The sequence below is a fragment of the Stegodyphus dumicola genome, chromosome 1 (assembly GCF_044657685.1).
Source record: "Stegodyphus dumicola isolate Sdum_Otavi_A_Nest chromosome 1, ASM4465768v1".
Lineage (NCBI taxonomy): Eukaryota > Metazoa > Arthropoda > Arachnida > Araneae > Eresidae > Stegodyphus > Stegodyphus dumicola.
The window spans coordinates 46,775,564-46,796,808 of NC_140768.1; the positions used below are offsets into that span (position 1 = coordinate 46,775,564).

General features: G+C 31.0%; 1 protein-coding gene across 1 annotated transcript; it reads left to right on the forward strand.

Moving 5' to 3' along the window:
- Positions 1-555: 555 nt before the first annotated feature.
- Positions 556-12,293, forward strand: Brr2 (U5 small nuclear ribonucleoprotein l(3)72Ab). Its single transcript, XM_035358542.2, has one exon. It carries the CDS (start codon positions 592-594, stop codon positions 7,009-7,011), a length of 6,420 nt encoding a protein of 2,139 aa, XP_035214433.1. The 5' UTR covers positions 556-591; the 3' UTR covers positions 7,012-12,293.
- The last annotated feature ends 8,952 nt before the right edge of the window (positions 12,294-21,245 follow it).

Below are 21,245 nucleotides of genomic sequence, written 5' to 3' on the forward strand. Positions count from 1 at the left end.
GGGTTCCGATTTGCGGAATTCTTACGCATCTACAGCACCATTTAGTAGATGTACCGATATTTTTGGACCCTTTTTTATTTTCTACTATGCAGTTCCACCTCCTTCTTTATACTCCGTAATTGAGAAAGGATCCGACGCCTGTGTCTTTTAAATAAATGAGATACATTCCGCTAACCTCAGAGGTCGCGAGACGTATGTGTAACTATGTAAACAAACAAGGTATTTGTGCTGCATTAGATTTTTTTAAGATTCGAAAATTTAGCTTTTTGAAGTATTTACAAAATTTTTATTTCATATATAATAATTATTTTTATCCTTTTCATTCGGTTAAATTAATTTTGATAACAGTTGCATGTTATTGTTATTTTGATGATATCCGTTGTTCAATGCTTTACCATGCTTTGACAATTAATATTTATGTATGTATTCTTTCTTTGATTTGATAGGTCCTTTATTATTTTTCTACCATCGTTTTCATTTATCATTAGTATATCGTCTGTTTAAAGACTTGCTATGGTGCACAACACTCCATAACTTATAATCATTGGCATTGGCAACAAATTGTCGGTGTTTGTGTTCTCCGCAATAAAAATGGCGGATGCAGCTGCCCGTTCGTTGCAATTTGAATATAAAGCAAATTCTAATTTAGTTTTACAAGCTGACACTCGACTTATAGAACGTCGTCCCAGAGATGAAGCTACCGGTGAAGTTGTATCTCTTGTGGGAAAGTTGGAGGGCTCCCGTATGGGTGATCGATATCAAAGAACGAAGCCGGCCAAAGCAGAGGAGAAAAAAGCTAAGCGCATGAAACGCGATGAATCTAGGTATGATTTTTCTAAACTTAAAGGTCAAACTTTACTATCTGAAGGCATAGAAGATATGGTGGGTATTTTGTACAGACCTAAAACAGCAGAAACTAAGCAAACATACGAAGTTTTATTAAGTTTCATTCAAGAAGCTTTGGGTGATCAGCCTAGGGACATTCTCTGCGGTGCTGCGGATGAAGTTCTTGCTGTTCTGAAAAATGAAAAAATTCGAGACGATAAAGATAGACGACGGGAAACAGAAGCTCTTCTCGGCCAATTAGCTCAAGAGAGGTATGCTGTTTTGGTTAATCTTTGCAAGAAAATTACCGATTACGGTGTAGATGATAAGGTTCAGACTACTGAAGAAAACATTGATGAAACATATGGTGTAAATGTTCAGTTTGAAGAGTCTGATGAAGAAGAGGAAGATATGTGTGGAGAAGTAAGAGAAGAGGATTCTAATGATGAAAATGAAGGGGATGAAGCCATTGTTGATAGTACACTTCATGCAACAAACTTAGGTTCAAGCCAGGATACCATGGGTAAAAGTGGTAAAGGTTTACATCCTCGTGACATTGATGCTTACTGGTTGCAAAGAAAACTGAGCAAATTTTATGATGATCCTGTTGTTGCACAAACAAAAGCTGGAGAAGTTTTGGACATATTGAAAACAGCTGATGATGACAGAGAGGTTGAAAATCGGTTAGTATTTCTCTTAGGTTATAATCAGTTTGAGTTCATTAAGATTTTACGGCAGCATCGTCAAACAATATTGTATTGCACATTACTTGCTTCATTACAAAGTGGAGCAGAAAAAACTAAGCTGAAAGAAAAAATGCAAAGTGATCCTGAATTAGAAAAAATTTTGAGACAGCTTGAAAATACAGAAAAAGAAGATATAATTCAAGAAGAAAGGGAACGAAGAGCTCAGGTTCGTCAGGCTAGAGTTGATGCTGATTTAGAAGCCATGGACATTGATGGAGAAAGTGTGCCTCAACTTCAGCAATGTCGTGTTTTGGATTTAGAAGATTTGACATTTACACAGGGTAGTCATTTTATGGCCAATAAACGTTGTCAGTTACCTGATGGGTCATTTCGTAAGCAGAGACGTGGATATGAAGAAATTCACGTTCCAGCTTTGAAACCCAAACCATTTGAATCCAGTGAATCCTTAATGCCTATAGAGAAATTACCCAAATATGTTCAACATGCATTTGAAGGTTACAAAAGCTTGAACCGTATACAAAGCAGATTATGCAAAACTGCTCTAGAAACAGATGAAAATTTACTTCTCTGTGCTCCTACAGGAGCAGGTAAGACAAATGTTGCATTATTATGTATGATGCGAGAAATAGGAAAACATATAAATTCTGATGGGACAATTAATGCTGATGAATTTAAAATCATATACATTGCACCAATGCGTTCTTTGGTGCAAGAAATGGTGGGGAATTTTAGCAAACGTCTTAAATCGTACAACATTCAGGTGTCTGAGCTTACAGGTGATCATCAGTTAACCAGAGAACAAATAAATGCAACTCAGGTTATTGTATGTACTCCTGAAAAATGGGATATAGTGACAAGAAAAGGTGGTGAAAGGACATATACACAGTTAGTCAGGCTTATGATTTTTGATGAAATTCATCTTTTGCATGATGAAAGAGGTCCAGTTCTTGAAGCTTTAGTTGCTAGAACTATCCGTAACATTGAAATGACACAAGAAGAAGTGAGATTAGTAGGATTGAGTGCTACATTGCCTAATTATGAAGATGTAGCAAGTTTTTTGCGTGTAACACCAGCTACTGGTTTGTTTTATTTTGATAATAGTTTCAGACCTGTTCCATTAGAACAGCAATATATTGGCATAACTGAGAAAAAGCCTATCAAGCGTTTTATGTTAATGAAAGAAATCCTGTACGAAAAAGTCATGGAACATGCAGGAAAAAATCAAGTTTTAATATTTGTTCATTCACGAAAAGAAACTGGCAAAACTGCTCGAGAAATACGAGATATGTGTTTGGAAAAAGATACATTGGGGCAGTTTCTTCGAGGTGGTTCGGCTTCTACTGCTGTTTTAGAGACAGAAGCTGATCATGTAAAGAATCACGAGTTAAAAAATTTATTACCATATGGTTTTGCAATTCATCATGCTGGTATGAGCCGTGTAGATCGTACATTAGTTGAAGATTTATTTGCAGATCGTCACATTCAAGTTCTTGTTTCTACTGCTACACTAGCTTGGGGTGTGAATCTTCCAGCTCATACTGTTATAATTAAAGGTACTCAAATATATAGTCCAGAAAAAGGTCGTTGGGTTGAGTTAGGAGCATTAGATGTGCTTCAAATGTTAGGTAGAGCTGGTAGACCACAGTATGATACTAAAGGTGAAGGAATATTGATTACCAATCACAGTGAATTGCAGTATTATCTGTCACTTTTTAATCAGCAGTTGCCAATTGAAAGCCAGTTGATTAGTAAACTGCCAGATATGCTAAATGCTGAAATTGTTCTGGGCAATATCCAAAGTATGAAAGAAGCTGTTACTTGGCTAGGTTATACCTATTTATATATCCGTATGCTGCGTAGTCCATCGCTTTATGGAGTGCAAGTTAATTCTGAAGATCCACTTTTGGAAAAGCATCGAGCAGATTTGATTTACACAGCTGCTACCTTATTAGATAAAAGTAATTTACTAAAATTTGACAAAAAAGCGGGTATTTTTCAAGTCACAGAAGTAGGCAGAATTGCAAGTCATTATTACTGTACATATGAAACAATGACTACTTATACTCAGCTCTTAAAGCAAACTTTGAGCGAGATTGAACTTTTCAGAGTGTTTTCATTATCAAGTGAATTTAAATATTTAAATATCCGTGAAGAAGAAAAACTGGAGTTGCAGAAATTAGTGGAAAGAGTTCCTATACCAATCAAAGAAAGTATTGAAGAATCGAGTGCTAAGGTCAATGTGTTACTTCAAGCATATATATCTCAATTGAAATTGGAAGGGCTTGCTCTTATGGCAGATATGGTGTACATAACACAGAGTGCTGATAGATTGATGCGAGCAATATTTGAGATTGTTTTGCATAGAGGTTGGGCACAGTTAACTGATAAAGCTCTTAGTTTATGTAAGATGATAAAAAGGAGGATGTGGCAATCTATGACACCATTGAGGCAGTTTAAGAAAATACCAGATGAAGTTGTAAAGAAAATTGAGAAAAAGAATTTCCCATGGGAACGATTGTATGATCTTGGGCCTAATGAAATTGGAGAACTTTTAAGAATGCCTAAACTAGGTAAAACTGTTCATAAATATGTACATCAGTTTCCTAAATTGGATCTTTCTGCTCATATTCAACCTGTAACTAGAGCAACGTTGCGAGTGGAGCTAACAATAACTCCAGATTTTCAGTGGGATGAAAAAGTGCATGGTAGTTCTGAAGCCTTTTGGATTTTAGTTGAGGATGTTGACAGTGAAGTGATTCTCCATCACGAATATTTTCTACTGAAAAGTAAATTTTGTCAAGATGAGCACATTGTGAAGTTTTTTGTACCGGTTTTTGAACCTTTGCCTCCACAATATTTCATACGAATAGTTTCTGATCAGTGGATAGGATCTGAAACTCAACTACCAGTTTCATTTCGCCATCTTATTTTACCTGAAAAATATCCACCTCCTACTGAACTTCTAGATTTACAACCACTTCCCGTATCAGCACTCAGGAATCCATTCTTTGAATCATTATACAAGGACAAGTTTCCTTACTTCAATCCTATCCAGACACAAGTTTTCAATTCAGTTTATAACAGCGATGACAATGTATTTGTTGGAGCACCTACTGGAAGTGGAAAGACAATTTGTGCAGAGTTTGCAATTTTGCGTTTATTATCTCAGAATCCAGATGGAAGATGCGTATATGTCACTCCGAAAGAACCACTTGCTGAAATAATTTATGCTGATTGGACTTCAAAATTTTCTACTGTGATGAACAAAAAGGTTGTACTATTAACTGGGGAAACTAGCACAGATCTAAAATTGTTGGCTAAAGGGAATATTATTATCAGTACTCCAGAAAAATGGGATGTTCTATCTCGTAGATGGAAGCAGAGAAAAAATGTACAAAATATAAATTTATTCATTGTTGATGAATTGCAGTTGATTGGTGGTGAAGATGGTCCCATTTTAGAAGTTATATGCTCCCGGATGCGATACATATCATCTCACCTTGATAAACCAGTTAGAATTGTGGCTTTGAGTTCATCACTTGCAAATGCTAAAGATGTTGCTCAATGGCTTGGTGCTAGCCCGAATTCCACTTTTAATTTTCCTCCAAATGTAAGACCTGTTCAACTGGAGCTTCACATTCAAGGTTTCAATATAACTCATAATGCATCTCGCCTTCTTGCCATGAGCAAGCCTGTTTATCAAGCAGTAACAAGATTATCGCCAAGAAAACCTGTAATTGTTTTTGTTCCATCAAGGAAACAATCTCGTCTCACTGCAATAGATATTTTAACATACTGTGCATCAGAAGCTCAACCTGCTCGTTTCCTTCATTGCACCGATAGTGATATACAACCTTTTGTTGACAAAATAGTGGATAAAACCCTGAAAGAAACTATTAGTAATGGAGTAGCATATCTACATGAAGGCTTAAATTCCAGTGACAGTAAAATTATTGGACAGCTATTTGAAAGTGGTGCTATTCAAGTTGTTGTTGTTTCAAGAAATCTTTGCTGGGGATTATCACTAGCTGCACATTTAGTTGTTATCATGGATACACAGTACTATAATGGCAAAATACATACATATGAAGATTATTCTATTACCGATGTGCTTCAAATGGTTGGACGAGCAAATCGTCCAAAGTATGATGAAGATGGAAAATGTGTGCTTTTGTGTCAAAGTTCAAAAAAAGATTTCTTTACAAAATTCCTTTACGAGCCGTTGCCAGTTGAGAGCCATTTGGACCATTGCTTGCATGATCATTTTAATGCTGAAATTGTAACTAAAACTATTGATAATAAGCAAGATGCAGTCGATTATCTTACTTGGACATTCCTATACCGTCGTATGACACAAAATCCCAATTACTATAATCTACAAGGAGTTACACATCGTCACTTATCTGATCATTTATCAGAATTGGTTGAAAATACACTAAATGATTTGGAGCAGTCCCGTTGTATCAGTATTGAAGATGAAATGGATGTGTCACCATTAAATTTAGGTATGATTGCTGCTTATTATTACATTAATTATACAACAATTGAACTGTTTAGCATGTCTTTAAATAGCAAAACCAAAGTGAGAGGTCTACTTGAAATCATAAGTTCAGCTGCAGAATATGAAAGTGTCCCAATTAGGCATCGTGAGGATAATTTGCTTAAACAGTTGGCCAACAGATTGCCTCATAAATTGGCTAATCCAAAATTTAGTGATCCACATGTAAAGACTAATTTGTTACTTCAGGCCCATTTATCTCGTATGCAACTTTCAGCTGAATTGCAATCAGACACTGAAGATATTCTAAGTAAAGCTGTAAGATTGATTCAAGCATGTGTTGATGTATTGAGTTCAAATGGTTGGTTGTCACCTGCTTTGGCAGCTATGGAACTGGCACAGATGGTGACTCAAGGTATGTGGAACAAAGATTCATATCTGAAGCAGTTGCCTCATTTTACTCCAGAAATTGTAAAACGTTGTACAGAAATGGGTGTGGAAACTGTTTTTGATGTAATGGAACTTGAAGATGAGGATAGGAATAAACTGTTGCAACTTAACGATGCCCAGATGGCTGATGTTGCCAGGTTCTGTAATCGATATCCCAACATTGAATTGAGTTATGAAGTTCAAGATAAGGAAAGTATTATGAGTGGTCAGACTGTTAATGTCAGTGTCCAGCTTGAAAGAGAAGATGAAGTGACTGGTCCTGTGATTGCACCTCTCTTTCCTCAGCGGCGTGAAGAGGGTTGGTGGGTGGTGATTGGTGATCCCAAAACAAATTCTCTCATTTCCATCAAAAGACTTACATTACAGCAGAAGGCAAAAGTAAAATTAGATTTTGTAGCACCAAATGCTGGAGAACATACTTATACATTATACTTTATGAGTGACTCTTATATGGGCTGTGATCAGGAATACAGATTCAACATTAGAGTTAATGAGTCAAATAGAAAAGGCTCAGACAGTGACAGTGATTAAAGTGAATATAAAAATGTGCACATTTCCTCTGTACTCTTCTATTACCAAGACCAGATTCAGAAATGTATGTATCTACATTCTGTGGGTACATATATACATGTATTTCTGAATCTGGTCCTCTGATAACAGAAAAGTACCTTTTCCTCAGTTAAACTCTTTTTTTTTTTTTTTTTTTTTTTTTCCCATAACTATTATTTTTTTAAGGAAAACCGTATTTATTCTGTTCATATGATTCATTGAAATAAATTAAAATTTAAAAAGTAAATGATTTATTTAGGCTTGCTATTTTATAGATATTTTTCATAATTTGGATTCTACTAAATTGTCAGTGTATATTTATTTTCCTTACAGTATTTGTGAAATTCTTGACATTAATATCCCTAATTTTGTGTTCTAAATGTTCCGAAATTTCACCTTCACATAAGCAAATAAATTATAGTTTAAATATATGCCGTTTTTACTGTATATAGTTATATAGCATTTTTAATCAGCAAATTTAAAATATTTTCTTTATAAGAGAATTATCATAACATTTATTATGTGTGAATTATTCATGCACATATTCAACTTAATGATTCCTTAAAATATGTTATAAGTATAATTGTTATGTGTATAAGCTTTACATATAAAATAGTTATTATTAAAAATAGTTATATTAAGTATAACATGCATATTAGTAAGTTTTCCCAGTTTAACTTCACTATATATTGAGAAGATTTTTATTGCTTATTAATTATGCAATAATTAAAAATGCATTCTGTAATTGTGGGTTGTGTTTTGTTGACAGTTCATTTCAATAGTAAAAAATGTGTTGCCTTTTATACTTTTTTAAACATTTACTGTTTCTATTGAACCATTGTTAATTGTATATTTTGAATGTGTTGCAAATTATAATTTTTCTGAGACTTGTTTACCAATTACTGTAACTTGAATATTCATCAAAGCAAAATTAAGTGCATATTAGTATAGAAACTTGTCTTATTTTTTATTAAGATGTTAGAAATATTTCATTTATGTACTTATAAATTTACAGTGATTAATTCTTTAAAGCAAGTCTGATGTCCCCATTTGTTTTATTATCCCAAAATAAAGTAACACCTTATAAATAGTTTGAATGATTTTTTTTTTTTTTTTTTTTTTTTTTTTTTTTTTTTTTTTTGGAGGAGGAGAAAGGGAGGTGCTGTATTAGCAAACAATATTATGTCAGCAGACTAAGAATAAAAGAAAAAATATATTTATGGGTGCCCCTTGGCAATTTTTGGCGGGGAAATGGATACAGTGTTTGTGCAATTCTTTGACTTGTTATTTTGGCTTTGTGTAGCAGCGATACAAATCCAAAATAACAAGTCAAAGAACTGCACAAACTCTGTATCCATCATCGACCTATTTTCACTTAAAAGAAAAAACAAAAAACAGAGAATTTCGCACTCCCTTCATTTCTTCCATGCACACATTGATCTATTTTCACTTAAAAAGTGAAAGGAGCAGCCAACAAAAAATATATAATCTCAATAAAATACATTTTAAATCAAACAATCAAATAACAAAAAAAAAAAAAAAAAAAGGAAATTCATCTTAGCACTACACAAAGAATATATCCACTTATCTTATTTACAAATTTCCGTGTCATCAGTCAAACAAAATTCCTTAACAGCATCCAAAAACTTACTAAAATTATCTGAACTAGAATCTGTATACTGGTGTTGCCACATAAATTCACAAAAATATCTTCCATATTACCTGGATCTTCCGATGTTCGACCATACACATTTCTTCCCGACAAACAAGACACTTAGTAACCCTTCATTTACACATGTCAATTAATGCTTTTTTTTCCCCCTTTAATTCCAAATTGTACAGAAACTTCAAATTAATTGTACCACATTTTGCCATGTAAACCACAAAATAACATACTTTTTATCCAAAATCTGACAGAAACAAACCTTTTCCCATCATTCAAATTCCTGCATTCAATTACGTCATAATTCCATAGCATTCAACGAAGGAAACATGCCAGCAATCTTCTGAAACTCTTAAGTGGGCGTTTGATCTTCGCTTTTATGTAGAATTTACAATTCTACTTAAGCAAAGATCAGGTGCTCGCTTAAAGTTTTGGGAGACTACTGGCGTGTTTCCTCTGCTGGAACCACTTTTTTTATGAAAAACTGCCTTATAACTAATTTTATATAATTACCGTCCAGATTTTGCAGAGTACTTGATCTTCATTATATCTCTTTTTATTAAAGTTACATTTTATATGCTATGTAATTCCAAAAATAAACTTTGAATAGAATGACTATTTGCACATTCTGCTGAATTGCCTAGATTTGAAGAATTTCTTTTATTTCCAGATTTTTACCTTAACCTGCATTTATTCCATTCGTCTTTCTATTACTGATATAAAAAATTACATTTACGTGAGAGATTTGGAATACTGAAGTTCATATGAATGTTGAATAAAGAGAACAAATCCGGCATTCTGTCATAATTGACTATGAATAATGAAATTTTAAGAAAACATCAGCTTCATTGACGTGAAAAAAAATAAATACATTCTCCAAGACAAGCATCCAGGAAATCTATTACAAATGTCAAACGATCTACAAATATATTTTTGAGTATTTAAATATTTCATAAGCTGAAGATAAACCAAAAAAGTATCGAGAATTCATTAACACATGTTCAAAAAGATAAAATTGTTTCCAATAGCAAAGAGAAAACAGTTTCGAAAATATCTAAACGACTACTTAGAGTACACTCTCAAAACGTTTGCGAAAAGACAATGACATCACAAATATATAAATTTTATGGAACATGACATTATTTAAAAATTTTAGTTCGAAATTTTACTTCTGATATAGGAAAATACACATTAAGTAATTAAATGTGGGTATTCGTGTACATGTTTGTAAAAATACAAATAGATCAATTTTTGGGAAAATTTTGCATGTTTTCTGTTTTGGTAATAATACTGGTAAGTTAGGAAAATTTTCTGTACTGAACATATGTGTCTATGAAATTCTTTGGAAAAAGCGGAAAGTAAATAATCATTTCGATACTTCTAGAAATCAAGTGTTATATTTGAAGAGTGATTTAAAAATTAACCAAGAGCACAACGAAGTACATATATAAATTATTTTGCTATTCGGTTATGAACTTTTAAGTAAGATATATCCAGAATCTTCAAAATTAATAATGAAACGTTCAATTTAACCATTGAGATTTTACTAAAGAAGTCTCTGTAATAGCAAAATGCTGGTTAAAATTGCGCTAACAGAAGGAAAAAATATGCCTTTTTAAAAATATTCGCATGATATGTAATAAAAATGAAAGCATGTCCCTGGTTCAGCAAAGCAATGCAAAGTGTTAAGTAAAAAAAGTTTCTAAACTGATTTTTTTTTTTATCACGTACGAAATGTATTGAAAGAGCAAAAATTAGTAATATATTAGCAGTGGACTAGGAAACAAATTTTCAAAGATAATACTGTGGTATGAAAATTAATCAAAAAGTATAACATGTAAAAATTTTTCTTCACAATAAGTTATGAATGTTTTCGTTTCAGTAGAATAAAATGAGAAAGTACAGATTTAGAAATTAAACACTCATTTCAGCCTTTAAGATTTTATTAAAAGATGCAATAAACACATTCACTTGAAATGTAATGCAGTAAGTTTAAAATATAATTCTGCTTCATCAATACAATATACTATTTATAAACAGTTAATTGTTCATTTCGAGTATGATAAAGAAGAAACTTTTGAGTCAAAGAGAAACATATTTACAAAACAATGATTCTTATTTTATTACTAATTTAAATCAAAGCGCTGATGTTTCTCGTGAAGATGAGGTAGTTTCTTAGACATGTTTCTAATGAAATTCTTCACGAGAAAATCTGTGACAATGCAAGTCAGTGATTGTGGTGACTTACAGAAAATATTTTAAGTCAATGTGAGCTGGGTTAAAATTCTTTATTATCTACATATGAATATGTCAATGTCAGAGAAAATTAATCTATCCTCATAGAATACTAAGATAAAAGTTCCATTTCTTTTCTTAGTTCTTAACTTCTGGTTTAGCGTGGTAGTGTTTTCGAAGTTAAATCTTCTAAATGTGTAACAAAATGATTAAATCAAATAATATAACTATTTAGTAAAAATTTGTTTTCAAGACTTTATGAGGCATTGTAAATGATAAATAGGAAAGTCTTTGAAAATTCAATGATTTGCAGTGGCAGTAATGTAAAAAATGATAATATTCAAAGTGTTCTAAAGGTTACCAGTAAGGTACTTCACAAAAACGGTTTATGAAAACATGAACACATCACAGCCACCCACAAATAACTTCCGTCAAAACTGAAAATGTTATACTCAAAATTTACTTTGAATGTCTGAAAAGAAACATTTTAGGTTTCAAAATGAAAATACTCATGTAAATTTTTCGGAATGAAATGTACAGTATTTCAGGAAATATTCATTTAACTTGTTTGTGATTTTGTTAAATCATATGTAATGAGCGTATGTGAGACACGAAATGCATTCGTATGCGGAAAAAAATAACAAACATTTAATTATCTGACAATGAATCAAATTACATTGGAAGTGTAATGGCATGAGAAGTAGAAAAAAATATATCTGTATGAAAAATCTTGATGATAATTTCTGAGTGTGTTTGTTTCGAATAAAAATAGTTAAATGCTCCTAGGTTAGTAATGAACTGCTAAATTCGGTCAATTTTCATCAAAAGCGCAGTAAGAAGTTCTGTGTGTTAATAAAATATGACTTAAATTCTTTAGCTTTTGTGACTTCCCTCAGATATTGGCAAGACCAATGGCTGTCAGGGCAATACAAGATAACTATGTGTTTAATAGGTTACTTCAAAGCTATGAAAGAAATAATGTTTGGGGAAAAAATATGGACATTTTCAAGAAAAATGTTCTCTTATGTTCTTTTGGTATTATAATTGTAAACGAAATGCAAAAATTAAGTAAATACACAGATAAAAGGGTAAATTAACATGAAATGTTTTCTTAAAGTCTATGTAAATAGAAAACAGTGATCAAAATAAATTTGAAAAAAAAAAATCATAGTTCATATACAGTGCATTAAAATTTTGCACCCGATCTGTGAATTCGTGAAAATCAACGAAAAGAGTAATTTATCACGTTTGCTTGCTTACAGTATATTCTTCTTGTCATTTGTTGCTTTTGAGTTGTATTATTTTTGAAGTGTGTTTTTTCTTGTGATAAGTCATACTAAAATGCATTAAAATTTTTAAAGTTGCTGACTGTAGTAGATCATTATATGGAGTTTCCATCATTATTACCTATTATGTATGATTATTTGTGTGTAATTTTATTTACTACCTATGAGAAGTTAAATGTCCAAAAATAAAGTAACACGAGTTTGAAATTTCTATCTTAAAATGACTGTGTTAGATCTTTTAAGTTAATTACTATGTTGGATCATTATTTGAAACTCTACTCAGTATTTCATGTAGTGTGAAAGAGCTGGTTCACGGCCAGGAGGGGGAGTACGGCGCAAGCTCGCCAGTGGATTGCACAGGCGAAGCGCAGAGCAACGCCGCACGCGGAAGCGTAGCAGATGAGAAAGAGTGCTTCAAGATTCTTCAGTTAACCGGTAAGATGACGTCACACTTTAATAAGAGATTATCTTTGATTGATTTTCAGGAGGTCTTCTGTTAATCAATGTTTAGCCTTTGTAATTTTTCTTCATATTCCAACTTATTTAATACATATATAATGATTATTTCCTTCGTACCCTTAACAGCCCTTATTTTGGAATCTAATAATTGATACGGAAGACCTTAACTTTAGATGTAATTTTTTTTATGTTTCCGTATATTTTTAGTATTTCCTATATACTCAGAATGTTACCTTATTTCTTAAATCTTCTCTTCCCAACATCAGATTTACTTTCCGTAATCTTACTTACATTACTCACTTTTATTATTAAATTCATTTACCGTGAATTATTTTCACAACTATTAATGTTAACTTATTTGTTATATTTTATGAGTGTAATTACTAAAATACGTGTTTTTGTGTATTATATGATTCAATTTTAGATTAATTTTTAAATTTCTTCATTCCTTTCAATGTTAGTGTTCTTCAACATATTATGTATTTTAACTTATTTCATGTATTTTCTGATCATATAGATGACCTTTACTTAATTTTAGATCTAACATTTTTAGCTTGTTTTATATATTTTAACCTTCATAATATTTAATATACTCTCATTTTTAACTAATTTCACATTATATACATGACTTTTGTTTGATTTCTTTCAGACATTTTAAACTTCATAATTTCCAACACAGTCCTAATTTTAACATAACTTGTATATTTTCAGATCATGTGCCTAACTTTTGTTTAATTTTATATGTAAATTTTAACCTCTTTTCTACATTTTAACGTTTTTAGTTTCCAACATACTCTGAATTTTAACTAATTTGCTATATTTTCACACTATGTACATGACTTTCATTTAATTTATAGCTACTTTTATACATTTTAACCTTCCTAATTTCAAACATACTTTTAATTTTAGCTTAATTCCTATATTTTCTCACCATATATATGAATTTAATTTTAGATGGTATTTTTAACTTGTTTCGCACATTTAAAACCTTCATAATTTTTAAAGTGTTCTAATTTTGAACTTGTTTACAAAAACCTTCATAATTTTTAAAGTGCTCTACTTTTGAACTTGTTTACAAAGTCTCCACATGTCCATAATACGGAATGATGTATAATCCGGACCTCAAAGCTACAAACTTTCTGGGCATGCGTAGCGTTAACGCATGCACATTTAATGTATAACGGATGGTATAAGCTAGGCTAAAATTATCTAATTATCTATTTCAGTTAATGTTTCAGATTGCGTTATTCTTTAATCTTCTAATTGGATCCGGCTTATTATTTTTTGCAGACTGTTTAAGCAATTTTATAAAAAGTAAGCTTAAACTTTCGATTATGCCAAAAAGAGTTTCCAGTTCTGGAGCTGCCAAAGGATCTACAAAGTGAAAGCATGTTTCGATGTCCATCAAACAAAAAGTGGAATTGCTGCAAAAATGGATAAAGGCATGAAGAAAGTGACAGAGAGGTTAGTGAAAACGACAAAATTTCGATTGACAAGTTAGTCGATATTCTCAGCACAGCAATGACAGGACTTGAATAACGGAACTTTGTAACTGAACAAGAAATTATGTCTGTTTATAGAATTAAAGAGAAAGTATTAGCACATAAAACGAAGCAACTTAAAACAACTTACATTGAAAGAAATGTTTAATGATGTAAACAAATAAATATGAAACTTTTTTTTTTTTTTTTGTTGTTGTTGTTGTAAATTTTGATACCCTTTAGATCATAATTGCTCTTTATTTCATAAATTACGATTTTATATTTTTAATTCTATAATTTCTGCATGCCATCTTACCAGATTAAAATTGATGATCTATAATCCAGAAAAAACCTTAATCCGGAATCGCCAAAGTCCCAACGAGTCCAGATTAGGGGTTTTTCTGGATTATAGATCATCAATTTAAATCTGGTAAGATGGCATGCAGAAATTATACAATTAAAAATATGAAACCATAACTTATGAAATAAAGAGCAATTATGATCTAAAGGGTATCAAAATTTACAAAAAAAAAGGTTAATATTTATTTGTTTACTTTAAATATTTCTCTCAACACGCGCATGCATAAAGCATACATTACACATAGTCGAAATTAGAAAATTGCAACCAGAAAACCATTTGGTGTGTATTTGTGATATTTATAATGATGAAGAAATTGATTTAAATCATATCAGAGTACATCGAGATGAAACACTACATTTAGTAAGGAATTATAAGCCGAATAAAATAAAAACATCTGCCCTGAAGATGAGGATAGTGCTGACAGATCAACTTCCAGTTCATTGCACGCTGCGACGTGCCCCTCCTCTCGCAGAGCAGCGTGAAATTGATAAACAGATTTCAGAATGGTTAGAGAAACAAATCACCTCTCTGTCACTTTCTTCATGCCTTTATACATTTTTTGCAGCAATTCCAGTTTTTGTTTAATGGACATCGAAAAATGCTTTCGCTTTATAGATCCTTTGGCAGCTGCAGAATTGGAAACTCTTTTTGACATAATTGAAAGTACAAGCTTACCCTTTATAAAATTGCTCTAATGGTCTGCAAAAAATAATAAGCCGGATCTAATTAGAAGATTAAGGAACAACGCAATCTGCAACTGAAATAGATCATCAGATAATTTTAGCCTAGCTTATACCATCCTTTGTAAATTAAATACGCATGCGTAAACACATTATGCATTTACGCATGCGCAGAAAGTTCGTAGCTTTAAGGTCCAGATTATGGACGTCCGAATTAAAGACTTTATACTGTAAATACTTAACTTTTATTTAATTTTAGATGTAAATATTAACTTCTTTTCTATTTTTTAGCATTTTTAGTTTCCAACATACTCTGAATTTCAACTAATTTGCTATATTTTCACACTATGTACATGACTTTCATTTAATTTTTAACTACTTTCCTACATTTCAACTTTCGTAATTTCAAATAAACTTTTAATTTTACCTTAATTCCTATATTTTCTTACCACATGTAAGAACTTTATTTAATTTTGGATGTAATTTTAACTTGTTTCATACATTTTAAACCTCCATAATTTTTAAGCTACTCTAATTTTGAACTTGTTTATTACATTTTCCTACCATATACATGAACTTTAATTAATTTTAGATGTAAATTTTTATACTTTTCAGACACCCTTTTTTTTTCTTTCTAGCTCCCAACATACTCTAAATTTTAACTCTTTTTTTATAATTTTTGACAGTAATCATGCTTTAGAATTTACTATTTCAGCTAAATTTACATGTCTAAATCTCTTAAACATAGAGATAGTTTTCAATTAAGCATTTTATTTTACAACCTTTAATTGTTATTCAGATCCTATTCGTTGAATAGTCCTTACTTAGTCTATATCTTAATGTACTATTTTAATTTGCCAAATACACAATTTATCATTCTGTTGCAATCTTATCATGACTGTACTATTTTACCTCATTATCTTCATTTGCATTTTCAAACTTTAACATTTTCTGCATATTCTGGTACTTCCTTTCAATTCTTAATACTCGTTATATCATAATATGTGTTTTTAAGATCTTCAGTGTTAACAATGCTCAGTTTTGAACCTCGATTCTCAATAAGCTAACTTGATAGATTCCGCATTTTTAGAATGAAATCTGAGCTTTCATCTACAATTTTAGAATCATATTCACTGTTTCATGTACACATCCAGAAATATTTCATATTGTTTTTAACGTTTCATACCTTTTAATTCGGTATTTTTTGATAATTCACTGCATTCATACCATCATTTTTAGACCTTTAAATGCCCCGGCTATGCAAATTTTAAATTTATAACCTTTTTTCTGTACTAAGTGCGCGTATTTCTGCGTTCATGGATAACTCTCAAGTGAAATTAGCAATTATTTACGTTGCCCGTACAAAAAAAATTCCTACGATAAACATTTTCAGTATTGAATTAGATATGAATTACCGTCGAGTTTACCCATTGGTTATCATTTCAGCTCTTGAAATTTTGTTTAACCGATATAATTTTATTTCCATTGCATAATGTTAACACATTTATTTGAACCTAGTTCAGTTCCAACTACATTTTCCTAGACAATTGCGTGTATAGTCTATTTTTTAATTTCTTATACTAGAATTTTCTTTCGTGAGTGTCAGTTTTTCATTAATTTATTTAACAATTTATTCTCTTATGATCGAAATCTTGTGGAACAGTACCATACCTTTACACAACATATATCATTACCAATATACTTATATTTACAGAACGAACCAAAGAAAGAAACAGTAAGAGACATTTTACTAAAATCTCCGCTATATTTTCGAATATTTTAACTTTCATCCATCTTGAATACAGAAATTTATTCATAAATACTCATTATATCAGTTAAATATGCCTTACTAATACCCATTTAATGAGGAATAACCCCTCTAGAATATAAAATTACACCCAAATAAATAATTCCATTTTCCCATTAATTGAACATATAAGTTTACATTATAGGAACTCTCTATGCACATTCAAGGACTGTAATTTAGTTAATGCTGTTAAATATTACCTTTTTCTAAGGTAAAAACTCAAAAGATCATTTAACTTTTATTTAACAATACTAAAGGCTACTTAAATCATTCCTCTTTTCCTGCAGTATTTGCTCAGCACCAAATACCTATCTTAGAACTATTCTCTTAAGAACTAAATACGAAAGGAGCATTGTCCACTGTAGGATATTTACTGCTTTAATCCAAATGAAGATATAACCTTTATCGAATGTAAGTTATTTGCCCAGAATTCCCCAACAAGATTTATAAAATGTGCCATAGAAAGCAACTTATAAATCTCAAAATGCGTCTTAAGAGATTCTTAACGACTTCAGGTTTACTATCAGCAGGAAAAACCTGAAGAAGTTCACTTTATCTAGCTATATTTCTAAAAACGTGAAATGTGTTTAATATAATATATGAAATATGCATACAATTATATAAAAATGTGATTAAATTTTCAATAGTTTGATGTATTCTTTAAGCAGGTCCTTGAGTACACTAGTCTATGTTCTATGTGTAATATAAATTATCTAGCTTTTCTTCAAGTTTTCACTGTGTAACTGCAGTAGCATATAAAATTTATGGATCTTGAGCTTCAAATATGGTACTTAAAATAATTTTGTATGAAAGATTTTTTAAATAATATGGGTATAATATGTAATTGATTTGGGTTAATAGTTTGTGTATTATTAATATAAACTTCTAGTTTCGGAAAAAAATACCAGAAATGTATCAAATCGTGTGATATGTCTGGTTGGTCTTCAAGTTCGACTGAAGTGATATAACTTCGAAAAAAAGTGTACACAAAAATATCTAAAATTTTCTATGGGAGTTGAGATTTTGAAATGTTTATAGTTTTGAAGCTGTATTATAGCATGTGAAGTTTTCAAGCTTTTATGGCATATTATAATTATTCATAAACAATTAAAAATATTTGCAAGTTTTTGTATCATTCGGAAATACCTGCAGTTAAACTCTCATGGCATTCCCTAATTAATGTGAAATGATATACAGTCAAAAGTCGTTAATTCGGGCACCCATAATCCGGAATGATCTAGAATCCGGACCTCAAAGCTACAAACTTTCTGCGCATACGCATAGGCGTTTACGAGTGCGTGTAAGACCTTTACTGCGAATATGTGTGTGCGCATGCGCATTTAATGTGTAACGGATGGTATAAGCTAAACTAAAATTATCTAATTCACTTAAATGTTGCAGATTGCGTTGTTCCTTAATCTTCGAATTGGATCTGGCTTATTATTTTTTGCAGACTGTTAGAGCAATTTCATAAAAGTATGCTTGAATTTTCGATTATGTCAAATAGAATTTCCGACATATATTTACTAATATGTAAAGGATCTTAGAAGTGAAAGTATGTTTTGAAATCCGAAATCTGTTTATCAATTTCACGCAGCGGCGCGCAATGAATTGGAAGTTGATCAGTCAGCACTATCCTTATCTTCAGGGCAGATGTTTTTATTTTATTTGCCTTATAATTCCTTACTAAATGTAGTATTTCATCTCGATGTACTCCGTCTTTGAAAGATTTAAATCAAGTTCCTCATCATTATAATTCGCTTCGGATAGTGAAGAAAGTGACCCAGAGGTTATTGAAAACGAAAACATTTCGATTGACAAATTAGTCGGTACTCTCAACACAGCAATTATAGGACTTCAACAGCGGAACTTTGTAACTAAACAAGAAATTATGTCTGTTTAATAGAATTAAAGAGAAAGTATTATCACATGAAACAAAGCAACTTAAACAACCTTCATTGAAAGAAATGTTTAATAAAGTAAACAAATAAATATTAAGCTTTTTCTTTTTGTAAATTATGATATCCTTTAGATCATAATTATTTCATAAATTACGGTTTCATATTTTTAATTTTGTAATTTCTGCATGCCGTCTTACCAGATTTAAACTGATGATCTATAATCCGGAAAAATCGATAATCCGGAATCGCCAAAGTCCCGACGAGTCCAGATTAACAACTTTTGACTGTATATCCTTTGAAAAAGACTGGTATATATTCTATGAATCTACGAAATAGTGAGATGCTTGGTATCAAATGATAAAAAATCTTGCATGAAGATCAGTATATTTTCTCTCTCATTATTGAAAATATCTTCCTAAATTCTGAAATGGTGAATTATTATTTTCAATAATTAGTATTTTATGAATTAAATGGCTGTATAGATGTACTAAATTTCACTGAAAATTGAAATATTTTATTAATTTGTTGGGTTTATTTAAATGATTAAAAGTAAAAGAGCGGCATGTTAGGCAATTTCTTTTAGAAATATGTGTGTATCTGAAAGCTCTGCAAATAATTCGCCTTACTGAAATTGATGTAAAGTTTTAGAAATATATGGGTGATATGATGCTATGTTACCATCTACAGTGTCTTGTTTCTTGGCAAATCTTTCTTATTTCTTTGAATCTAGAGTTATAATAGGAATTGAATCTTCTTTCTATAGCAGAATTTATTAGTATCTCTAGAAGATGTATTGGAAACAATTTTCCTGTTTTTGTAAAGTTTTCTGAAAATATCAATGTATTTCTCAATAATATAAATTAAAATAGTCAAACCTGGACATCTTTTACACAATATGATTATAATAGCCACTGAAATATCTGTTGCAGTCATCTAAAATTTAATTTGAAGGTGAAAATTGTTACATGCATGATTAAAAATATCAAAATTTGGTTTGAAACTGAACCACTGAGTGACAAATATCTTAGTCTCTTAGTAGATGATATCCTATTTTTTAAGTAAAATCATTTTCTTTTTACGATGAAAGTAAGTCTAAATCTCTGGGAAAATGAAATATTCCGGTTTTCATCTGTTACGAGAAATGGGCATGCCTTCACAAGAAAAAAATGGGAGTTTCATTGAATTTTCTCTTTCATATAAACGGGTAGATATCGAAAATGAAGGAAAATTCCTAAAAAATTTCTTCATAACCTTACTTCTTAAGGGTTGATAAGCTGCCATAAGAATGCTCTTTTTAACCATATAGTGCTTATAGGAAATAATTTATTACTTAAGTTTTATATTAATGGACTACAAGATTTCACATTTTGTGGAAATATGGATAAAGTTTTACTATTCCTACTGTTTTTAGTGGGTATGTGAGTCTTAGATATTTAATTGTGTTTTTTACCAATAATGTTTGACTAATCTAATAATTTGTAGTATAAATATGCTTATCTTTTAAAATTTCAAATTTAAATTTAATTAAAATTAGTTGAACCAGTATTAAATGTGTCTAAAGTGTTGATTGTACTACACAATGATTCGAGGTTTTTATGCGTACAGTGACAAGGCTAGATGAAGTGAACTTCAGGTTTTTCCCGCTGATAGTAAATCTGAAGCCGATAAGAATCTGTTAAGATTCATTTTTAGGTACATAAGTTGCTTTCTATTACACATTTTCTAAATCTTGTTGGGGAATTCTGGGTAAATAACATTCAATAAAGGTTATATCTTCATTTGGATTAAAGCAGTAAATAGTCTACAGTGGACAATGCTTCTTTCATATTTAGTTCTTAAGAAAATAGTTCTAAGATAGGTATTCGGTGCTGAGCAAATACTGCAGGAGAAGATGAATGATTTAAGTAGCCTTTAGAGTTGGAAAGTTCAATGAGCTTTGGAGTTTGTGCCTTAGAAAAAGGTAATATTTAACAGCATTAATTAAATTACAGTTCTTGAACGTGCATAGTATAAAATTATGAGGGTACACTTTTAGCTTTTATAAACTATTTATTTACAGTCTTAGAATGTATAATCACAGAGAACTGCAATACCAGCATAGTTCTATTTTCAAAATTTGTATCCAAAGTGTTGCCAATTACAAGTTACTAAATATTAAATGTTATCATTTACAAATTATTAAATATTACACATAGAGAGTTCCTATAATGTAAACTTACTATACCTACAATTATGGGAAAATGGAATTATTTATTTTGGTGTAATTTTATATTCTAGAGGGGTTATTCCTCATTAAATGGGTGTTAGTAAGGAATATTTAACTGATATAATGAGTATTTATGA